General features: G+C 40.6%; 1 protein-coding gene across 4 annotated transcripts in view; it reads right to left on the minus strand.

The window, feature by feature from the left end:
* Window positions 1–7,754: 7,754 nt before the first annotated feature.
* Window positions 7,755–17,767, minus strand: part of P4HA1 (prolyl 4-hydroxylase subunit alpha 1) — a 42,384-nt gene continuing 32,371 nt past the window's right edge. For 2 of the 4 annotated variants that reach the window (XM_066621029.1, XM_066621028.1), the window contains exons 10-15: window positions 16,847–16,946; window positions 15,779–15,832; window positions 12,249–12,314; window positions 11,087–11,155; window positions 9,656–9,752; window positions 7,755–9,220 (exon numbers count right to left, since the gene is read on the minus strand). In XM_066621029.1, coding sequence (XP_066477126.1) covers window positions 9,150–9,220; window positions 9,656–9,752; window positions 11,087–11,155; window positions 12,249–12,314; window positions 15,779–15,832; window positions 16,847–16,946 — 457 coding nt within the window. In that variant the 3' untranslated portion in view covers window positions 7,755–9,149. Of the gene's footprint in view, window positions 9,221–9,655; window positions 9,753–11,086; window positions 11,156–12,248; window positions 12,315–15,778; window positions 15,833–15,886; window positions 15,941–16,846; window positions 16,947–17,767 lie in introns of all 4 variants that reach the window. The other 2 variants (XM_066621027.1, XM_066621026.1) reach the window with 1 other exon arrangement.

A 17,767-nucleotide genomic window follows, 5' to 3' on the forward strand; every position in this document is an offset into this window, starting at 1 on the left:
CACCACTTTATAACTAAATGCTCCTCCTGAAAGTATTCCCTGCATTTAGGACTTAGACAACATGAGGACAGCTCCCATGCTGCTTTTCTGTGGGAAGAGGAGTAACATCCAGCCATGTGACAGCCCAGATACATAGTTACCTATCATCTGTTATTTGTGAGAACTAGGCTTTAGCCTTGCCTAGAGCTATAAACAAGCTAATACTAGCCTGATTTTAGTGGCTCAGTGGCTGAAATGAGGTAAAGTAGTAGCTTCCCTATTGGGCTCCTTTGGGGGTTCAGAGTCTTACTCTGCTTTTACAGTAAACACTATGTTTTGTTTGCCCCAATCCAAACAACTCAGGATTCTAGATTTGTACCAATGAAATAAAAGTTCCGCCTGTTTCGAGTCCCCCCTATGAGATAACTGAATTAAAGTAACATTAGGCTAATGTTATGACAGAATCTTTGAGTGGCAATCTGTGGTATAACACACTGAAAAATTTTGTACATTCAACCTTTTTCTGCATGTTACACAACTTTGGATGGCTTAATACCAATAAAGAGCAGGGAAGCAGTGCAAAGGACTCAATGCAAAATCACTTAAATACTTGTTTTCATGCACACTCTTTCTTGCTTGCCATTTGAGTGAGACAGCATAATCCTCCCATTTGATTTTATTAAACATGTGTAAGACACAACAAACTACAACACATCCATCTTTTGAGGCCTCAAATGGACTTCTGCATAGTTTCATGGCACCAGATGACAACTGAATTCGAGGATGGAGACACAACAGAAAGATGCACACCATGAATATGGAGGACTCTCCCCTCTGATGGCAGTGGCTTTTATTCAAAGCCTGAGTTTTTAAGATTGAAATTTGTATTGCAAAAAAAATATACACCAAGGCATTTTCTCAAATATCCATCATTGTGAGCCAGAACAGCTGTCAGTCATCCTTCACATAAAATTGCATTCACACCAGACCTGCACTAAATCCTGAAAGCAACAGAGGAGGCAGCAAGCCCTGAGACTTTGTGCAATTATGGAGAACACTGGAATAAAAAGTGGCTTTTGGTACCATGGGGATAAATGTATCTTCCATGACTAGGAATGATCTGATTATATACAAAACTGAGATTCTTTCAGAAAGGGAAAGCATTCAAGTGAACTTCTGCCTGAACAGAAAGTACTGCCTTAAGTTTCACTTATTCAGAGATGAAAATGATTCAATTTGGTTTTGTAATAAAAGAGCCAGCAAATCGGCAGGGGCAAAATGGTATTTTTACAAGTTCCTAACTCCCTAGCTCCAAAATCATTGTGGTCACTTGTCCAAGTACACACTCCAAAAAATCTTTAGCAGGAGGAGAGCAACGATCCCTCTTCACCTCAGCCTGGCATCTTTTCCAGTAGCTGTTGCGTCTTCTGTGTTTTTATTTTTCAGATTGTGAGCCCTTCTGGGACAGGGAAGCATCTGATTTTACTATGTAAACCGCTTTGTGAACTGCTGTTGTTGAACAGCAGTATATATCCTTATTCTTATTAATATATGAATTTTCAAACGGAATACCTTCAATTAAACAATCCACTCTTTTGCTTATTCAGCTTTAAGCCAAATCCAAGCAACAACTTTAAATTTCCATCCGCTAAAAATATGTCCCAGTACTTTTTTGTTCTACCTCTTGAAACTTTGCTGGAATTCATATTCAGTATTATTTTGCAACCTTAAATGAAAATAAACTAATGTGTTTTTCCTTCTTGTTTTTAAGAAAGGAGTTGCTACTGGGCAGACCAAACTAGATGAAGTAAGGTCATAGTATACCATCAGTGAACCATCCCATGCTCCCAAACCCAGTATGTTCTTTGCATCTTCCGTGTCTCCTTACAAGTCATGGATATTCTAACTGGGAGAAAGTATGTTGCCTTGGTACATGCAGGAGAGGAAAATTATGACTGCAATCTATATGTAACACCAGCAAGAGAAAAGTGTCGAAACATAGTATTCAAACACCAATCAAGTTTTGAGCAAACATACAGAGCTAAATGTTGTTGCTCCCAGGTGAGGATTTTTTTTTTTAAAAAGGAGACTAGTGGGAACTTGCAATAAAAAGCTGCAGTATATCCCAAACCCCCATCAGGGATATTCCGCTCCAGTTTGGAATACTACAAAAATACAGTTTGGAATACTATAAGCTGCTAGCAGGTCACGCTGGCCAATACCCTGCCCAAGCTGCACGCCCCCCCCCCCCCAAAAAAAAATTACACTTTCAGAATGCTCATCTTTCATTTGGTTGTTTGGGTTTCCCTTTCCTCTTTTAATTTGAAACATTATGCTTTGTGTATACTTTGGTACTATATTCTTTCTGAACTATACAGAAACTATCCCATTTTGCTTTGAAACCGATAAGCATGTGACCACCTAAATTCACTTTAAGTATATACAGTGGAGCTTACCGGTTTTACAATAGTAATCCATCCTGGAGACAACATTATATTATAAAAATATTATAACGTGCACCCAATAACACTTTTTTTTTGGCAATTCATTCCAAGACCATGGAAGTTGATATTTTGACCACAGAACAATTTCCCTCTCTAAAAAGTGATTTAAAAGTTGTTCTTTGTGGGTCCATAGCTATCAGTTTACATGTTGTAATTATAAAACACAGATTACAAGGCTGTATCCTTCTCTCAATACATGAAACCTAGAAGGCTCGCACTTGCATCAGTGTTCGCATTAGCTACATTCTTCCCTCCAGACGCACAGCCACAATGTTTAAAACAATGCTATTGGCTGGGATGCTACCAATTGTGAGCCCATCACGACATGAATAACTTATGGTATAGTGAACCTAGTTTTACTATGGAGCATTCATTGTAAAGTGCTTTGATCATAAAGTGAACCCATTGTAAAGTGAGCACCCACTGTTCAAGATCTGAAACAATATCCTTACTGTTCACCCGCAGCACACTATAAGCTATTAAAACATTAAAGAGGTCAGTCCTTCTCACAAGACTGTTAAGATAATGTTTGAACTAAATGTTGGCAGAGACCACCTGCAGTGTTGGAAGAACAGGGAAACCCCTGTTCAAATGGAGATATGACTGCATCCAACTTTCTAAACAAGGTGAGTTCAGAAACAGAGTGCCAAATGACGGACAGTAGTGCAGTGGCGTAGCTAGGTTATTTGACACCCATGAATTTTTGTCATCCCATACAACATAATTTTTTTAAGTGATGTCATGGTTGAAAGTGACATCAAGCAAACTAAAATAAATAATTATAAATAATTAAATTTAAAAAAACAAATATGAGGAAGCCAGGCTTGATCCACCAAGTGAATTTTCTCTGTAGCCTGCCTGCAATACCACCCCCCCCCCAAAAAAAATTTGTCCTTATATTTCAAGCATATCATTATCAGGACCCACATAGCTTTACAAGTCTAAAATAGAAAAAATTCACATTATGAGCTCAAGACTCTGTTTTATTCTTTTTATGGGGGGGGGGGATCTGCCTTCTGGAGAATTTGCTGAGCTCTAGTTCGATCAGATGGGGACTATTCTGGTGGCCTCACATTTTCCTTTGCCTGACCTGACCACGAGCCAAGGCACGTTTGCTTACTCATGAGTAAATAGTAAATAGTGATTTTACCAATTTTGGTCACTTGTGTCACACCCCCAAGACTGGTATCTAGGGTGGACTGCCCCCCCACCTCTCCCTAGCTATGCCACTGCAGTAGTGGGATATCCCTACTACCATTTTTCTAACATGGAGAATAGCCGAGTATAAGAACTGCTCTTGAATAGATTTGCATTTCAATTTGCAAGGGGTTAGGAATTTACAGAGTAACTGCGGCTAAATTTCTACTATTAATGGCCCAATCCTATTGTTGGGCACCACTGCCAGAACTAGTATTCTGGTGATGGAGCACACTGTATGGCTGTCACAAATGGCCTACTTAAAGCACATAGAACCGCACACTTCCGGAATGCAGGCAGTGAGGTCAGATCAGCCCCGTATGTGGTGGCGAAACACGGAGCAGATCAGCAGTGGAGACAGAATGGGGCAGCAACAAGGGCAGAGAGTAGGGAAGATCAGGTCTGAGAAGGGGTAGGTTCAGCAGTAGCAGTGGCAGCAGAATCCTAATCCCCTTCAAAGCCCTTGTTCAAGTAGCCCCTCTGTGCCTTGGAGGCTTACCCAGAGATCTGCAGGACTGCCTGCCAAGAGGATGAAGTGCAAGCCATTTTGGTGTGGCTGCATTGGGGGGGGGGGGGGAGGATAGGGTTGGGCTGTTAAGCAAGATGAAATATGTTACTCTGTCAGGCTGCAGTGCTTAGCAAGTTTTTACTTACTGAAAAAATTTAATGGCCCAATCCTATTGACTAGTAGCGCTGGCAGAGCTGGTAAGTATGGACCCAGGGGTCAAAGAAGGTAGGGAGGGGGTGGAGCAGGGCAGAGTGGGGTGGTGACAGGGTGTGTGGATCTGGTCCAGGAGGGGGGCATAGGTCTGAGTTACCTATGCAACCCACTGCAGCTGCTGGGACTTACCCGGGGCAAGAGGACAAACGTTGCCTTACTCTAAGGCAGCAATCTTCAACCTTTTTCATCTCATGGCACAGGCACACCATTAGATTTTTTACCATTGACAAGGCACACCATACTGCTGGTAGGAAGCTCACATCTTTCAATTGCCCTACTAATAAATGTCCCTTCTCAAACTCCCGTGGCACACTCGCAGATCATCCGGGGCACACCAATGTGCCACGGCACAGTGGTTGAAAATGACTGTTCTAAGGAGATCTAAAGCAGCCAAAATTCCCCTGTGGGGTGCAGTGTAGCCCACACCAATGCCACTGCATTGCAACATAAGAATTTAGTTAGGATTGGGCTGCCCGTAGCAATTCACCACAAGCTTAAAACACAATAAAGAACATAAGGGAGCTGTTCTTTAAAATATCTAATAAGACTAATGGACTTGGCACATTTCATCCATTTAGATTTTTTAAGACTCTGATCCAAGATGAATGTCTGCAGCATCCTCTAGGCAGGTCACTGTCATAACCATCATTCTTGCAATGCTGTTTCTCAAATTATGCATGTGATCTTGGTTAATGCAGTCCACAAGACAATTAAGCTGATACATTTTATACCTGGAATTAAGAGGTACTAAACCCAATTTCAAAATAAAGCTGAGGTGCTTCTGCTTCAATTGCATTACTGCTTTACCTTAAAAATGCACTTCACTGTCACAAAACTATTGGCAGATAGGTCTAAATGAAATTCATTTCTTCTGTTTAAACTATTTAAGTCATGCTGGTGTACACAGACCTGAACATGGCTTATCCTCAAAATAAGGGTACATAAAATTTGTGAGTGAGGAGGCTGGCTTTTGCAATGGCTGACTGTTTAGAAAACCTAAATAAAAGAATCATTCTTATATCTGTGCAGTCAAGCGTTTAGATTCAGAAGATTGTATACAATAGGTGGTTTTTCCAAGATAATTCCTGTCCCCTCCAGGATTTCAGGCTGGAAAAGACTCCCCTGCTGAGACTTTGAAGAGGGGATGCCAGTCATACTAGACAACATTGGACTAGGTGGATCATTGATCCCAAGGTGCCTATCACTAGCATATCTGGAGGGGTCAGTGGGGGCAAGTGTCCCCAGGTGGCACACCTCTGGGCGCTGCTGCCATCCACTGCCCCTCCCCTGCAGTCATTTGCAGTGCTTGCGAATCCCTTGGAGCAACTGCCTGCTTCTTTCAAAGAGAAAAGTTGGTCTTTGGGATGGCATGGTACGAGTGTACATAGCACATCACAGAATTAAGAGAGACAATGAGGAAATTAAATGAGGAAAAAATACAAAACAAAATGCAAAAATGTTCTTAATAAGAGGATATGATGAATCCAAAATATGGTCTATATAGATAAGTAAGGATGAAGATGAGGCCATTCTGGAATCAGCCCTCACTGCAGTCTAAACACCCTTCCTTTCTATGCTCAACACTTTGAACAAAAACAGTGTGCAAATTTGAAGTAAAAGGTGGGTGAAGAAAGTGCTAACTGGTGTTAACCCCACTCCCACAAAACAGTTTTCCTTTTTAAAAACAAAGAAATTAATAAGGGACCAAAGAATAAACGTGTGAATGCTCATGCAGTTCTTAAAACACTGAAGATGTTGAGTGGCAGCTACAACAGTTTGTGATTCTCTGGCATATGTATGCTTTGTCATTTCAGTTATGAAAATGGGGGGCAGATCGGTTCAATCTGTGCCTGCTGTGTGTGCAGCAAGTTTTCTTTTTATATTACTCTAGCTCAGTGTTTCTCAAACTGTGGGTCGCAAGCCAATTTCAGGTGGGTCCCTATTCATTTCAATATTTTATTTTTAATATATTAGACTTGATGCTACCATGGTATGTGACTGCATTTGGGGAAATGTTACATGCCTGTACTTTTAGCAGGCTATATTCTTTTAACAATGATAGTCAATGGGACTTACACCTGGGTAAGGGTGGGTAGGATGGTAGCCTAGGATTGTAAAAAATTTTCCTGCTTGATGATGTCCCTTCAGGTCATGACATCACTTTCCATGGTTCCTGACAGTTTCTCATTCTAAAAAGCGGGTCCCGGTGCTAAATGTGTGAGAATAACTGCTCTAGCTTATAACTTAGCACAACAACATGTATGTACTTTGCTGAATAAAAGAATGCAGTTTGTGGTAATCTGGGAGAACAAACCTCAGTTTGACTGTGGCAACAAAAAACCAAAGATATTAGTCTCACATGAATTTAAGCACCAAAACAAGTCTTGCAAGTAGTTCAGCTGAATCAGAACCAGTAAAACAACTAGTTTATCAAACTGTGGGTTGGGACCTACTAGGTGAGTCACAAGCCAATTTCAGGTGGGTCCCCATTCATTTCAATGTGTATTTTATTTTTAATGTATATTAGACTTGATGCTACCATGTTATGTGACGTGACTGTGTTTGGGGAAATGTGACAGATCTGTACTTTTAACAGGCTATATATCCTTTTAACTATGATAATCAATGGGGTATACTCCAGGGTAAGTGTGCATAAAATTGAAGCCTTTGGGATGTTTGGGCAATTTTTTTAAACAGATCAGCAACTGCTTGGGAGGGTTAGGAAGGTTCTTTATTTTAAATAAATTTTTTAAACGTATACTTATTGTAAACTTATAGTTTACTTGATTGATTTGATTTTGTTTTATGGGGGTATTAAAAAGTTTCCTGCTTGATGATATTACTCCTGACATCACTTCCAGGTTAATGACATCACTTCTGGTGGGTCCCAGACAGATTGTCAGAAGTGATGTCATTAACCTGAAAGTGATGTCATGGCCAGGAGTGATATCATCAAGCAAGAAACTTTTTAGTTTTTAGACTCTTTTGAAATACAGTACTGACTAAAGAATTGCAGACAGTACACTGACTTCTCAATCTTTGTCAAATTTCTATAAACTGTTCAGATACAAGTCTGGAAGGTTTAGACTGGCCTGCATTTGGCAGAAAGCATCAAAGAAATACCAGGCATGCTTGAAGGAAGCTCTTGTTGTAGACTTTCCTATCCAAAAGCAAAACAAAACCCTAAAGCAGAACAACTCGTGGATAGAATATAAAATGCAGCAATAACTAAGCTATTCAAAAACATATGTACTGGAGAATTCAAATTAACATCTTGTGTGAATTTAGGTATAGTTTGGTTTAAAGGCTAGTGACAGAGATAGCACGCATTCAGGGTCCACAACACAATAACACACTTTCAAAAGATTTAGTATTATAAATATATCATCTTTGTCACAAAACATCTCAGTTAGGAAAGCAAGTTTGTACATTTTTTCATCATACAAAGTTTTTTTTTTTTCAAAATTCACACTCCAAGTCTAAGGCACAACGCTGGGGTTAAGCCAAAGGTGTTCTTGCTCCCAGGACAGTATGGAGTTATTACTAAGAAATAAAAAAGCAGCCATGATTTTACAAAGACAGAAGTTGAATGATTATGTGGTTTAAAAGGTAAATTATCCCTGGAAGGCATCAGGATTGCAGTTTCTGCAATACTGCTATAGCCACCTTTATTTCCGTAACTGGTGGTTCATTTCTCAGGGTTAACAGTCTAATTTGTCCCTTAGGCATAATTAAAATAATCTTTTTTTAACAAAAGAATGAGCTGTGCCTTCTGTGGCAGTGGAAATGACAGACTGTCAGACATCTGCCTGCTACTAAAGGAGCACACAGCAAGGGCAAAACCTATAATTTCTGCATTCGGTGGAGACTTATTGCCACTGAGGTAATTGGCATGCAGCTGACAACTCTGTCCACAGTTTTATAGCAGTGGTGAGTTATTCTAAAAACAAGGCAGGACAGGATGTGACTCTCAAAGCAAACCAAGTCCTTCTCTGAGACCAGACTGTCCATATTCATTCTACTACCAGCAGAATGAAGTTTATCTTCATTCTTCTCTTTAGAAGTTATTTTTGACCATGACAATTCACAGACATTAAAAATCAAATATATTCTCTCTATAAAAATTTAGAGGGGTATATTAGCAAAACCTAAAAAAAAAAAAAAAGACAGTATTTATCCACAAACACTAGATGGCACTGGAGACAAATGACGGCTGCACTGTCATGGGCTGTTGCAAATGTGCCATAAAGCACTTCACGACAGCACAGAAGACAGAGGCCATGGCGGGAATATCCAGGTGGAGCACGTGCCAGAGTAGGTAAGGGATGCGGAGCAGCACAGGGACTGGGGAGGGGATGCGGATGGGAAGGGTATGGGGAAGGGGTGGGATTGGTGGTGCTGGCATATGCCGTATTCTATCCCCCATCCTGGGCCAGATCTGCTGACATGGCTCCACTCAGACTTGTACCAGTGAATTAGCAGGCAGAGGTCCAAGTAGACCTATTGCCATGGTTGGGGCTTTCCCTGGAGCAAGGGGACCAAACTTCCCTTATCTCTAGGAGACCTCCAGCCTGCTCAATTTGCACATAAGAATCAGTACCGACATACTGACCCTGTTGCATCACTGCTGGTTAGGACTGGGCTGAAAATCTGTAGGGGAGTGTTAGTGGAAACTGTCAGATCAAATAAAGTCAATGTGAAAGGGAAATGCAATTTTACAAAATGGAAGGAGAAAAGGAAAGTCTGTATCAGTCTAACTCCGATAAAGAACACGGTCTTCGAAACTCTTGCCCACGTTCATGGATCCACTTATTGGATACTGAAAAAAAGAAAAAAAACCACCACATTTGTATATGGTCACATCTGTTTAAATTTAATAAATACTAATAAGAAAATTTTTTGGGTAAAAGATTATGTAGGAGCAGGAACAGTTACTTGTATAAGTCTGCATTGACATGACAATTGCTTAATTTTTATTGATGGACAAGGAGATATTTCACATCTACCAATACTTACCACTTCCAGGCACGCCCATGTTAAACTGCCACCTGCCCAACCCATCTGCCCACAATGACTGTTGTAGTAATTGGCAAATAGGGGTTGCTCCCTTCAAATGAGGATTTCATCTTTCTGTTTCATCATTATCCTCAGATTCATACTCTACTGGATATTTCTGTTTTGGGCCTGTCTTTTGAATGTATTATATAAATATAATATGTGTCAGCTTTGTCCATATATCAAGCTTAATACATACCCCATTTGTTTCCAACTAGTACTGGACAGGCAGCATGCCTTGTGCTGTAGTCTCCTTCACCACTTGGAAAGAGGTTGTACCAAAATACTGCTGTTCCCTGGTGAAACACAAACTCATTTACTCTCTCAACATCATTTTCTGAAAAATGCAGGGCTAAAGCAAGCTAAAAGCTGATGCTCTACTGATGACAGCCAAAAACAAGTGGCTAATACATCATACAGTTTCTAAGTGTTCATGCTGTGTTCACTTCATCACTTCTTGAGCTCCTGGCTTATTGCAATGAAATAGAAACAGACTTCTGGGAGCTCCTAGTGCTCTCTGTCACTCCAATTTTGACACTGAATTATATGTCTTTCAAAGCTTTTGTTCCCTCAAACCTATTCACTATCTTGCATTTGGTCCAAAATGATCACTTGCAAATCTGCAATTTAGGTGGGGGAAACAGTAGGGCTAGCATGCTGTACTACCTGCATCACATAAGGCACAGAACTATAATGGGAATTCTGAAAAGAATCCCTGTTGCACTGCCTACTTCCACGTTAGTGCTGAAGGATCCGTATATTAAGCTTTATCCCCTCTAATCTTTCATGTCAGTATGTTTACCACCATCTGGTTAGCCCTTCCTACTAATACTAACAATGATACTATGCAATCTCGTTAAGAGATTAAATAGCATTAAGTATACCCTGTGAAATTTTTGTTACAAAAAGCAACATGGGGTTTTCAAACATTCTAAAGAGAACTAAATTCCATGTTTAATTTTTTTTTAAGTTCAACTCTAATCAACTAAACATTTGTGTAGTATTACTGCATTCTGCACTACAAAAACCATGGTTCTGACAATCATAAGGTGCTAATTTTGTATCGATAATTTTAAATACATTTCCTAATTTTCACACTTCATTTCACACTTTGGAGAAAAATTAATTTTCATTTCTGCAATACTAAATGGCAAAAGCAAAAGTGATTCAGGACTCATTGTTAAAACAAATAGAGATATAAAAAGACATAGGTATAAAGATCAGAACCCAAGGGAAGGGCCAAAGACCAGTGCTATTCACAAACACTCTTTTTTGCCAAATTATTATACAAAAACTATTTATAGGTTTTCAGAATGATCAAGAGAGCTCTGAGGGAAAGACATTTGCTATTCTTTGAAGAAAAATAAGGCAACTTTCATCAGTCTCGGGAACCTGTGCCAGAATCTGTATCAGAAACCTTGTTCACAGCCACCTGTATTTCCACCTCAATCATCATCAAGCACACTTTGTCTTCAGATATTCGAGCCCTAGTCTGTTCACTGAAAAACTGCTGTATAACATTAGCTTCAGTACATGATTAAACAAATCATGCTTGGTTTTTAAATGGAAAAAAAATTATACATATTTATAGTACAAAGGCATTCAACTTGTATACATAAATTCTGCTTACCTTTCTAGGCCAAACACTGGCTCCTACTTCAGGAAACACAGTTGCTCCCCCTGCTGCCACATCACTCATCTGCAAAAGAGAAGGTGTAAACAATAAACTGGTGTGTGTGAATGTGGCTAGCAGATGGGGAGCTGAGGTAGGTGCTCTGAGCCACATGCCAGTCCAGTCATTGACTCATGCAGTGCTCCCTCTCATGTTCATGTGCTGTGGTCTCCCAGCAAGGTGTACCTGCTTGCAGTGACACAAGGTGTTAAATGCTGGATGAGATGCTCATTGCCTGTCTCCTGCCATGAATGGGTGGTTGGAAAGCAGCTCTGTTATGTAGCTGTTGTGGATTCTAGACCTGCCTCCCCTTCTTCTGTTGCCTCTGCCATGAGTGATTCTGGCCAGTCATACAAAAGGGGAGCACCTTGTGGGTTAGGAAAAGCCCACTGGCTTGGTGCAGTGGACATGGCAGCACTCCTCTGATGTTGTCACTGCTTTGCAGTAGAGGCTCAGAATGGTCTGCTGGTGGCAAGCTTTGCATGGGGGTACAAAGTAATTTAGAACAGTGGAACTCTGTCCTGCTGTCAGAAGGTAGCCCATTGGATTTGGCTGCCCAGCTCTTTAAACAATGTATACCTACCTGGATATTATACATATCATATCCATAATGAGGTTTCACTTCACAAAATATGCTCATGGACTTTGAATTTCAGATTTTGGCAATACAGATTGAGCCTACTTATCCATGGATTTTGGATTCTCAGATGATTTGGACCAACCTGAAGCCTCCAGAGGTAACTGGAGCTGTGCTCCGGTTGTCTCTGGAGGCCTTTCTAAGGCCCCTTAATTAACTGAAGGCCACATCTGGTTTTGCTGAAAACAGGAAGTGGCCTTCCGATGCTTTTGGGGCCTCAGAATGAGGCTTTAGGGGGCCTCTGAAGGTCCTAAAACTGGAAGTGCCCTAGGACCTCCAGAGGCCATTCTGAGGCCTGTAAAGGTTGCATCCTCCACAGGCCTCAGAACAGCTCCGGACACGACTGGAGCTTAGTGGAGCCAAATTCAGCATGATTTGATTTCATATAGAATTCTGTGTCTGTGTAGGGTCTGGGAATGGGACCCTTGCAGATAAGGAGGCACCACCTGTACCATGGTTTTAGCATCAATCTGTCTTACTTACATAAAATAGCCATGTAGCGATCCTGTTGCCTGTACCCAGTTCTTTAAAGGCATCTGGCTCATCTTTCTGTGTGGAATAAAAAAAATACAAGGCATGACTGCATAAGTGAAAACACCAGTGGCCCATGGCTTTAGTGGTAGAAAAAGCGGTAGGAAAAGGAAAATTAGTAGAAATCTGAAATGTCAACTATTTTCTCTTATTCATTCAAATGATCAGAAATTTCAGTGAATTCTACAATTTTTAAAGCATGCTTCAGTTGTCTTAGAGCCAAGACCTTCCTTCTTATGGAGAAACGTCACACTGTTAAAGGCAGCTCTCAATTTATGTAGAGATTATATTCCTGGAAAGTTGTGTGTATAATAAAAATGTGTAAATGAAAACCTGCTTTCCCAGAGGAAACATAGGATTGGTATGGGTTAGGGGAAAAATCATTTAACAGTCACCCTGGTGATCCATGACTCCTATTTGCCCAAGATGGTGCAGGGGTTAGGGTTGAGAAGCTTAGGGCTGAGAAGGGAGGTTACTAGGAGTGGGAATGTCTACCGATGTCAGTGGCTCATAAAGTAATGCTGGAAAACAAAGATGCTGGCAAAGAAACTGACAAAGCAGTAAGCAGCCACAGCCACATCAGAAACTTTGTGAATGCCTGTTTCTCTTATCATCTTCTGGCTTTGGAGAAGACTCTATGCCACAAAAAAAGCTGCCAGCATCTAATGGAGTTGCTAGTTAGCAACTAATTGACCCTGTTATTTCAAAAATGAGTCCTTGCAAATTCACTTCAAGCATTAATTTGTAAATCATGTTATTTCAAAAATGTGCAAATTAAGACTACATGAATCAAGAGCTACCTGTATTAAGTTAATTTGATTACAATGACCCTGTAAGGCAAGTAAGAATTCCCATACAGAGCCAGGGAGCTGAGGCTGAGAGTCAGTGGCTTTGACTCTTTGTTAATGTTCTTTAAGACCACTAGAGGTCCTCAGTGTATTATCTTCCTTGCTCCACTTATAAACACAAATACAGTTCTTGCAATGTCTTTTTAACAACAACAACAACAACAACTAGGTATTTATATACCGCCTTTCTGGTCATGGGATTACTCCTCTGACTTTAATTCAAGGCGGTTTACACAGGCAGGCATTTCTAAATCCCTCAATGGGATTTTTACAAACATAGAGGTTCTCTCTTTCAAGAACCAACAACATTTTAGAATGGATCTTCCTGGTTTGGTCTCACTTCTGGCCTCCAGTTCGCCCATGCAGGCTGACAAGCAGCTCCATCTCTCACATGGAGGGCAGCCAAGATGCTTCTTGCTCACACCAAGAGCAGGTGGAATCACTCAGCTGGGCTTGTCAGCTGCTTCAAGGTCTCGCCATTCTCAGCCATTCAGGGAGCTGCCAGCGTCCTCGAAATGGCGACCTTCTGATGTTATCTTTGGGCTAACGGAGGCTCTACCCTCTAGACCAGACCTCCTGCCCTTTTAAATCCACTAGATGCCACTGGTACACTGTTCTTGTTTTATTTTTGTTTCTTATCTACTGTGTTTATACTTGTATCCTTGGCAACTGCATTCCTCAATCCGCAAGAATGTCAAAACATCCAGCCGCACTCCCAAATGGTAGTAGCAAACCAAGGCAATAAATGCTCCAATGCACAAACTTTATCCAAGGACAGTTAATTTATAATCCACCGAAATTCAAAATTATAAAGTTGTAATTATATTTTCAGATAACCATAACAAGCTTGGTAAATCTCTTCTACAATTTCTCCTCACACCGATAAGCAGCTGGGGGGGGGAATCTCCCCCCTCCTCTTCTTCTCACGGCAAGAAAACAAATCAGACAATCAAATTACTCAGTCCACGACAGCCATACACAAACGGAATAACACTTACTTAAGTATTTCAACGTCTTTCCCTGCAGGGGCCTTCAGCTTGATTCAAAATGAATTCTTCACCATTGCTGCCAAGACGGTGGACTCTCCGGGAAAGCCCCCTGGCTGGGCTTTATCTCCTCAGGAATCATGCCATCACATGGAGGAGTTTGTCTCTCCTGACAAACAATCCTCGGATCTCCTCAGATCCGCAGTTTTTGGGAAAAAACAGAGTGCCTTTCAAGAGCCCGAGAAAGGCACGTCTGCTCAGTGCTGGCTGGCCCCTCCCCCTCCCCTTCTGGTTTTCAGATGAAAACCAGAAGTGGGGTTTAAAGGACACTCCCCCGGAAGCTTTAGAAGGCCTTTGGAGGGATGGGGGAGAAGGGGGTGCCGCTGCTGCAGTGTGGCACCACTGGGCATTTGCCCCCTTGACCCCTTCACAGGAACGCCACTGTTTGTAGGCAGAGCAAACTCCCAGAGCAAAGTTCCCTTGGCTGAAACACCCTCTCAAACGTATATTCAATATACATTTGACCATATATAATTACGTAAATGAAATTACTTAAAAGCAAACCTGGTAACAAACAATGGTACTCTGACTACCAGCTGCAACCCAGACAACCAACGTTTAAAATACACTTGACAGCTACAACTATATTTGCCAAGGCAAACAAAATATCCCTAGAATTACAACACAAACTGTTCCATACTGGTCAACCCTAATTGCTTTCACATATTCATGCCTAAGAAGTATTCAATCCTCTCACTTATAATATTGGATACTATTTTAGCACATTTAAAACAAATTAAAACACAATTAAAACAAATTAAATTCATGCAATTAAATTTGGATAAAAGATCATAAGAATTTGGAGAATCTTTGAGTTCACCCAGATTTTTCATTCCTTAAGGAGACAAAAAAGATGTTATGTTTAAGTTAATTTTAAGTTAGGAGTTTTAAGTTAACATATAGCAGGCTTTGTTTACAGAATCATGTTAGTTGAAGGTGTTATTTTGCACATAGTGCCTTGTAAACCACCACCTGAGTTCAGCAGCCTTATTCTACAAAATCCTGCACAAAAATGGAGTTAAAAAAAATTCAGATAGCTCATTCATAAATCTGAAATAAATTGCAACACTGAGAAATAAAGCAGGCACTGCGAGATGCAAATATCATAGCGCTTCAAGATCAATTATTTCTTCTGATCTCTGCAAGAACTTAAAACAGACTATATAATCTTTTGTAGTTTCAGCAATCATTAATATCTAAGACTACCTAACCATTTGGGGACAAAAAAATGCCCATCTTCTGGTGCATGTATATCACTGATAGTATCACTCAAGTGTTTCAGCACACCTCAAATGTGCTGTTACATTCTTCTGTAACTCACTCTCCTGTTTCTTAAAAGTGGCATTTTAAGTTCTTTCTCATACTTGATAGCAATCTCAGTTAAACATTTTTATGATACCACTTGTTATTCTCTATAGTATACTCTATATTTCCCTGTTCAAATGGTGGTTTAAAAGACTTTATCCATTCATATGGATTAGAAGACTTGACAGTCTGAATTTAACACAAACACTAAATTAAACATTTATGCCACAGGCCCAAAAACCCAGGCTTCGTAAGATTTTTCCTCACTCATCTCTTTACTTGCCCGAGCAAAGTCATAGTGGGGCTCATATTGTCCTCCCACTCCATAATTTGCTACCTGGAAAAAAGAAACACAGTACATATGATGCACAAAGGCAGGGCAGAAACTTACCCTTCCAAAATCAAAATGAGGCTCGTACTGGCCTCCTACGCCATAGTTGGCTACCTATGGTAGAAGAAGCACAAACATCCAATAAACCATCCAGGATGAGAAAGCAAGTACTTGTTTAGCATCAATAGTAAAGATATGTTGATAGTGGCATAGTTTAAACCTTTAGACACAGGGCTCTCCCTAGAATGACATATAATTAGTTACAAAGACTAAAACATGCTCTTTTCAATAGTACCAGAAGTCTGAGTTTAGCTATGGAATGTAAGATACTGAGGCCCCCAAACCTATTCCATATCATATATCAACTTCATTTCCTCAACTCCAATCACCCTCAAGTTGGGGTTTCCCCTTTATTTTTTACTACATGCTTAAATACACACAAACATTATTTTTCTAAATTAATACACACACAACTTCACAAGAGGCTAAATTTAGAGCAAAGAAGTGGGAGGTTTGCACATGTACTTCACCCTTGTCTTGCCCATTTCTCTACTCCAGTAGGGTTAATTATAAACTTGAATGCATACATATGCATGCGGTAATGCACACAGAGTCTGCCACTTCTTTCCTCTAAAGTCCCCTTTCCCAATGTGGCTTTTCCTTTTAACTGTGTAGAGGCCCAGTTACACTATTAGTAGTGAACAGTAGGCCACTGGTTTGTCCTGGCCTTCTTTAGATGCAGATTGCCACATTATGACTCACTAACAAAAAGGAAAAACTTTAAATTGGCATCACTGCAATCTTCTACTTTCTTAAAGTGACAAACACCGAGCTCATTCAGAACTTCAAATCAATATGAAATTCAGGTCATGTGTCAATGGTTCCTAGATACTTAAAACTGACAAAATCTCATGATGGCAAGTCTCAGAATTTGGGCAACTGGGTGCTTTTTAATGTATTATCAGAGTAGACAAAGTTGCATGGCTGTTCACTTGATTACATTTGTGTTCATCAGCTCACCTGTAGCTCCTCTGCTGTGGAAACATCAAGTCCTGTTAAATCCTGTATTCTTGCATTAATACGTGCCACTACAGGGTTTTCATATCCAGATAGCCAGGCACTAAACATGAAATGAGGTGTTATCCTTGAAGTGCAGTATAAAACTTACATTTCTAGACTAATAAGTCTTTATTTTTTTAAAAATGTGGGCAAATGCTTGGCCTAAACATAAACAGTTTCAGGAAGGCCTTGCCAAATAGACATTTGTAGCTTCTTCCTAAAAACTGGTGAGGCCTGAATGGGAAGAGAGTTCCTCAGCTGCAGTGTCATCACAGACAAAGCCCTGTCTCCTGTGCCTGCCAACCAAATCCCTGTTAACGGCAGGTCAGAGAGCAGAGCCTCCAACACAAATTTGAGAGGATGGGCAGTTTGACGGGGAAGAGTGCAATCCTTCAGATAACCTGGGTGCTTTTTTAATGTATTATCAGAGGAGATCAGCACTCTGAGTTGGGCTAAGAAGCAAATTGGTAACCAGCACAGATGGTGCAAATTAGGTGCTAAGTGCTTCTTTCGATCATTCCCCCCCCCCCCCCAAGCAGCATTTTGGAACAGCTGAAGCTCCCAAACCATTTTCAAAGGCAGACCAAAGTACAGCACATTACAGTAGTCTAATCTGTAGTTAGTGCAAGGATGACAGTGGGTAGACCTGAATTTCCAGATAAGGCTGCAACTGCTAGCAAGTAAAAACTTATAAAAAGCACTCCTAGTGTTTTTTTGGAAGCCTGTTTTCCAGGCTTCCAGAGACGATCCAGGATCCAGATCCATTCGCAAGCTGCAATCAAAAACATATTTACCTGGAAGTATGCCCCAGTGAACTCAATGGGACATACTTTTGAGTAGGCATGCATAGGCTTCATCCAAAACAGGCTGAATTCTTGTGCC

This window comes from Tiliqua scincoides, chromosome 3 (assembly GCF_035046505.1).
Source record: "Tiliqua scincoides isolate rTilSci1 chromosome 3, rTilSci1.hap2, whole genome shotgun sequence".
Classification (NCBI taxonomy): Eukaryota; Metazoa; Chordata; class Lepidosauria; order Squamata; family Scincidae; genus Tiliqua; species Tiliqua scincoides.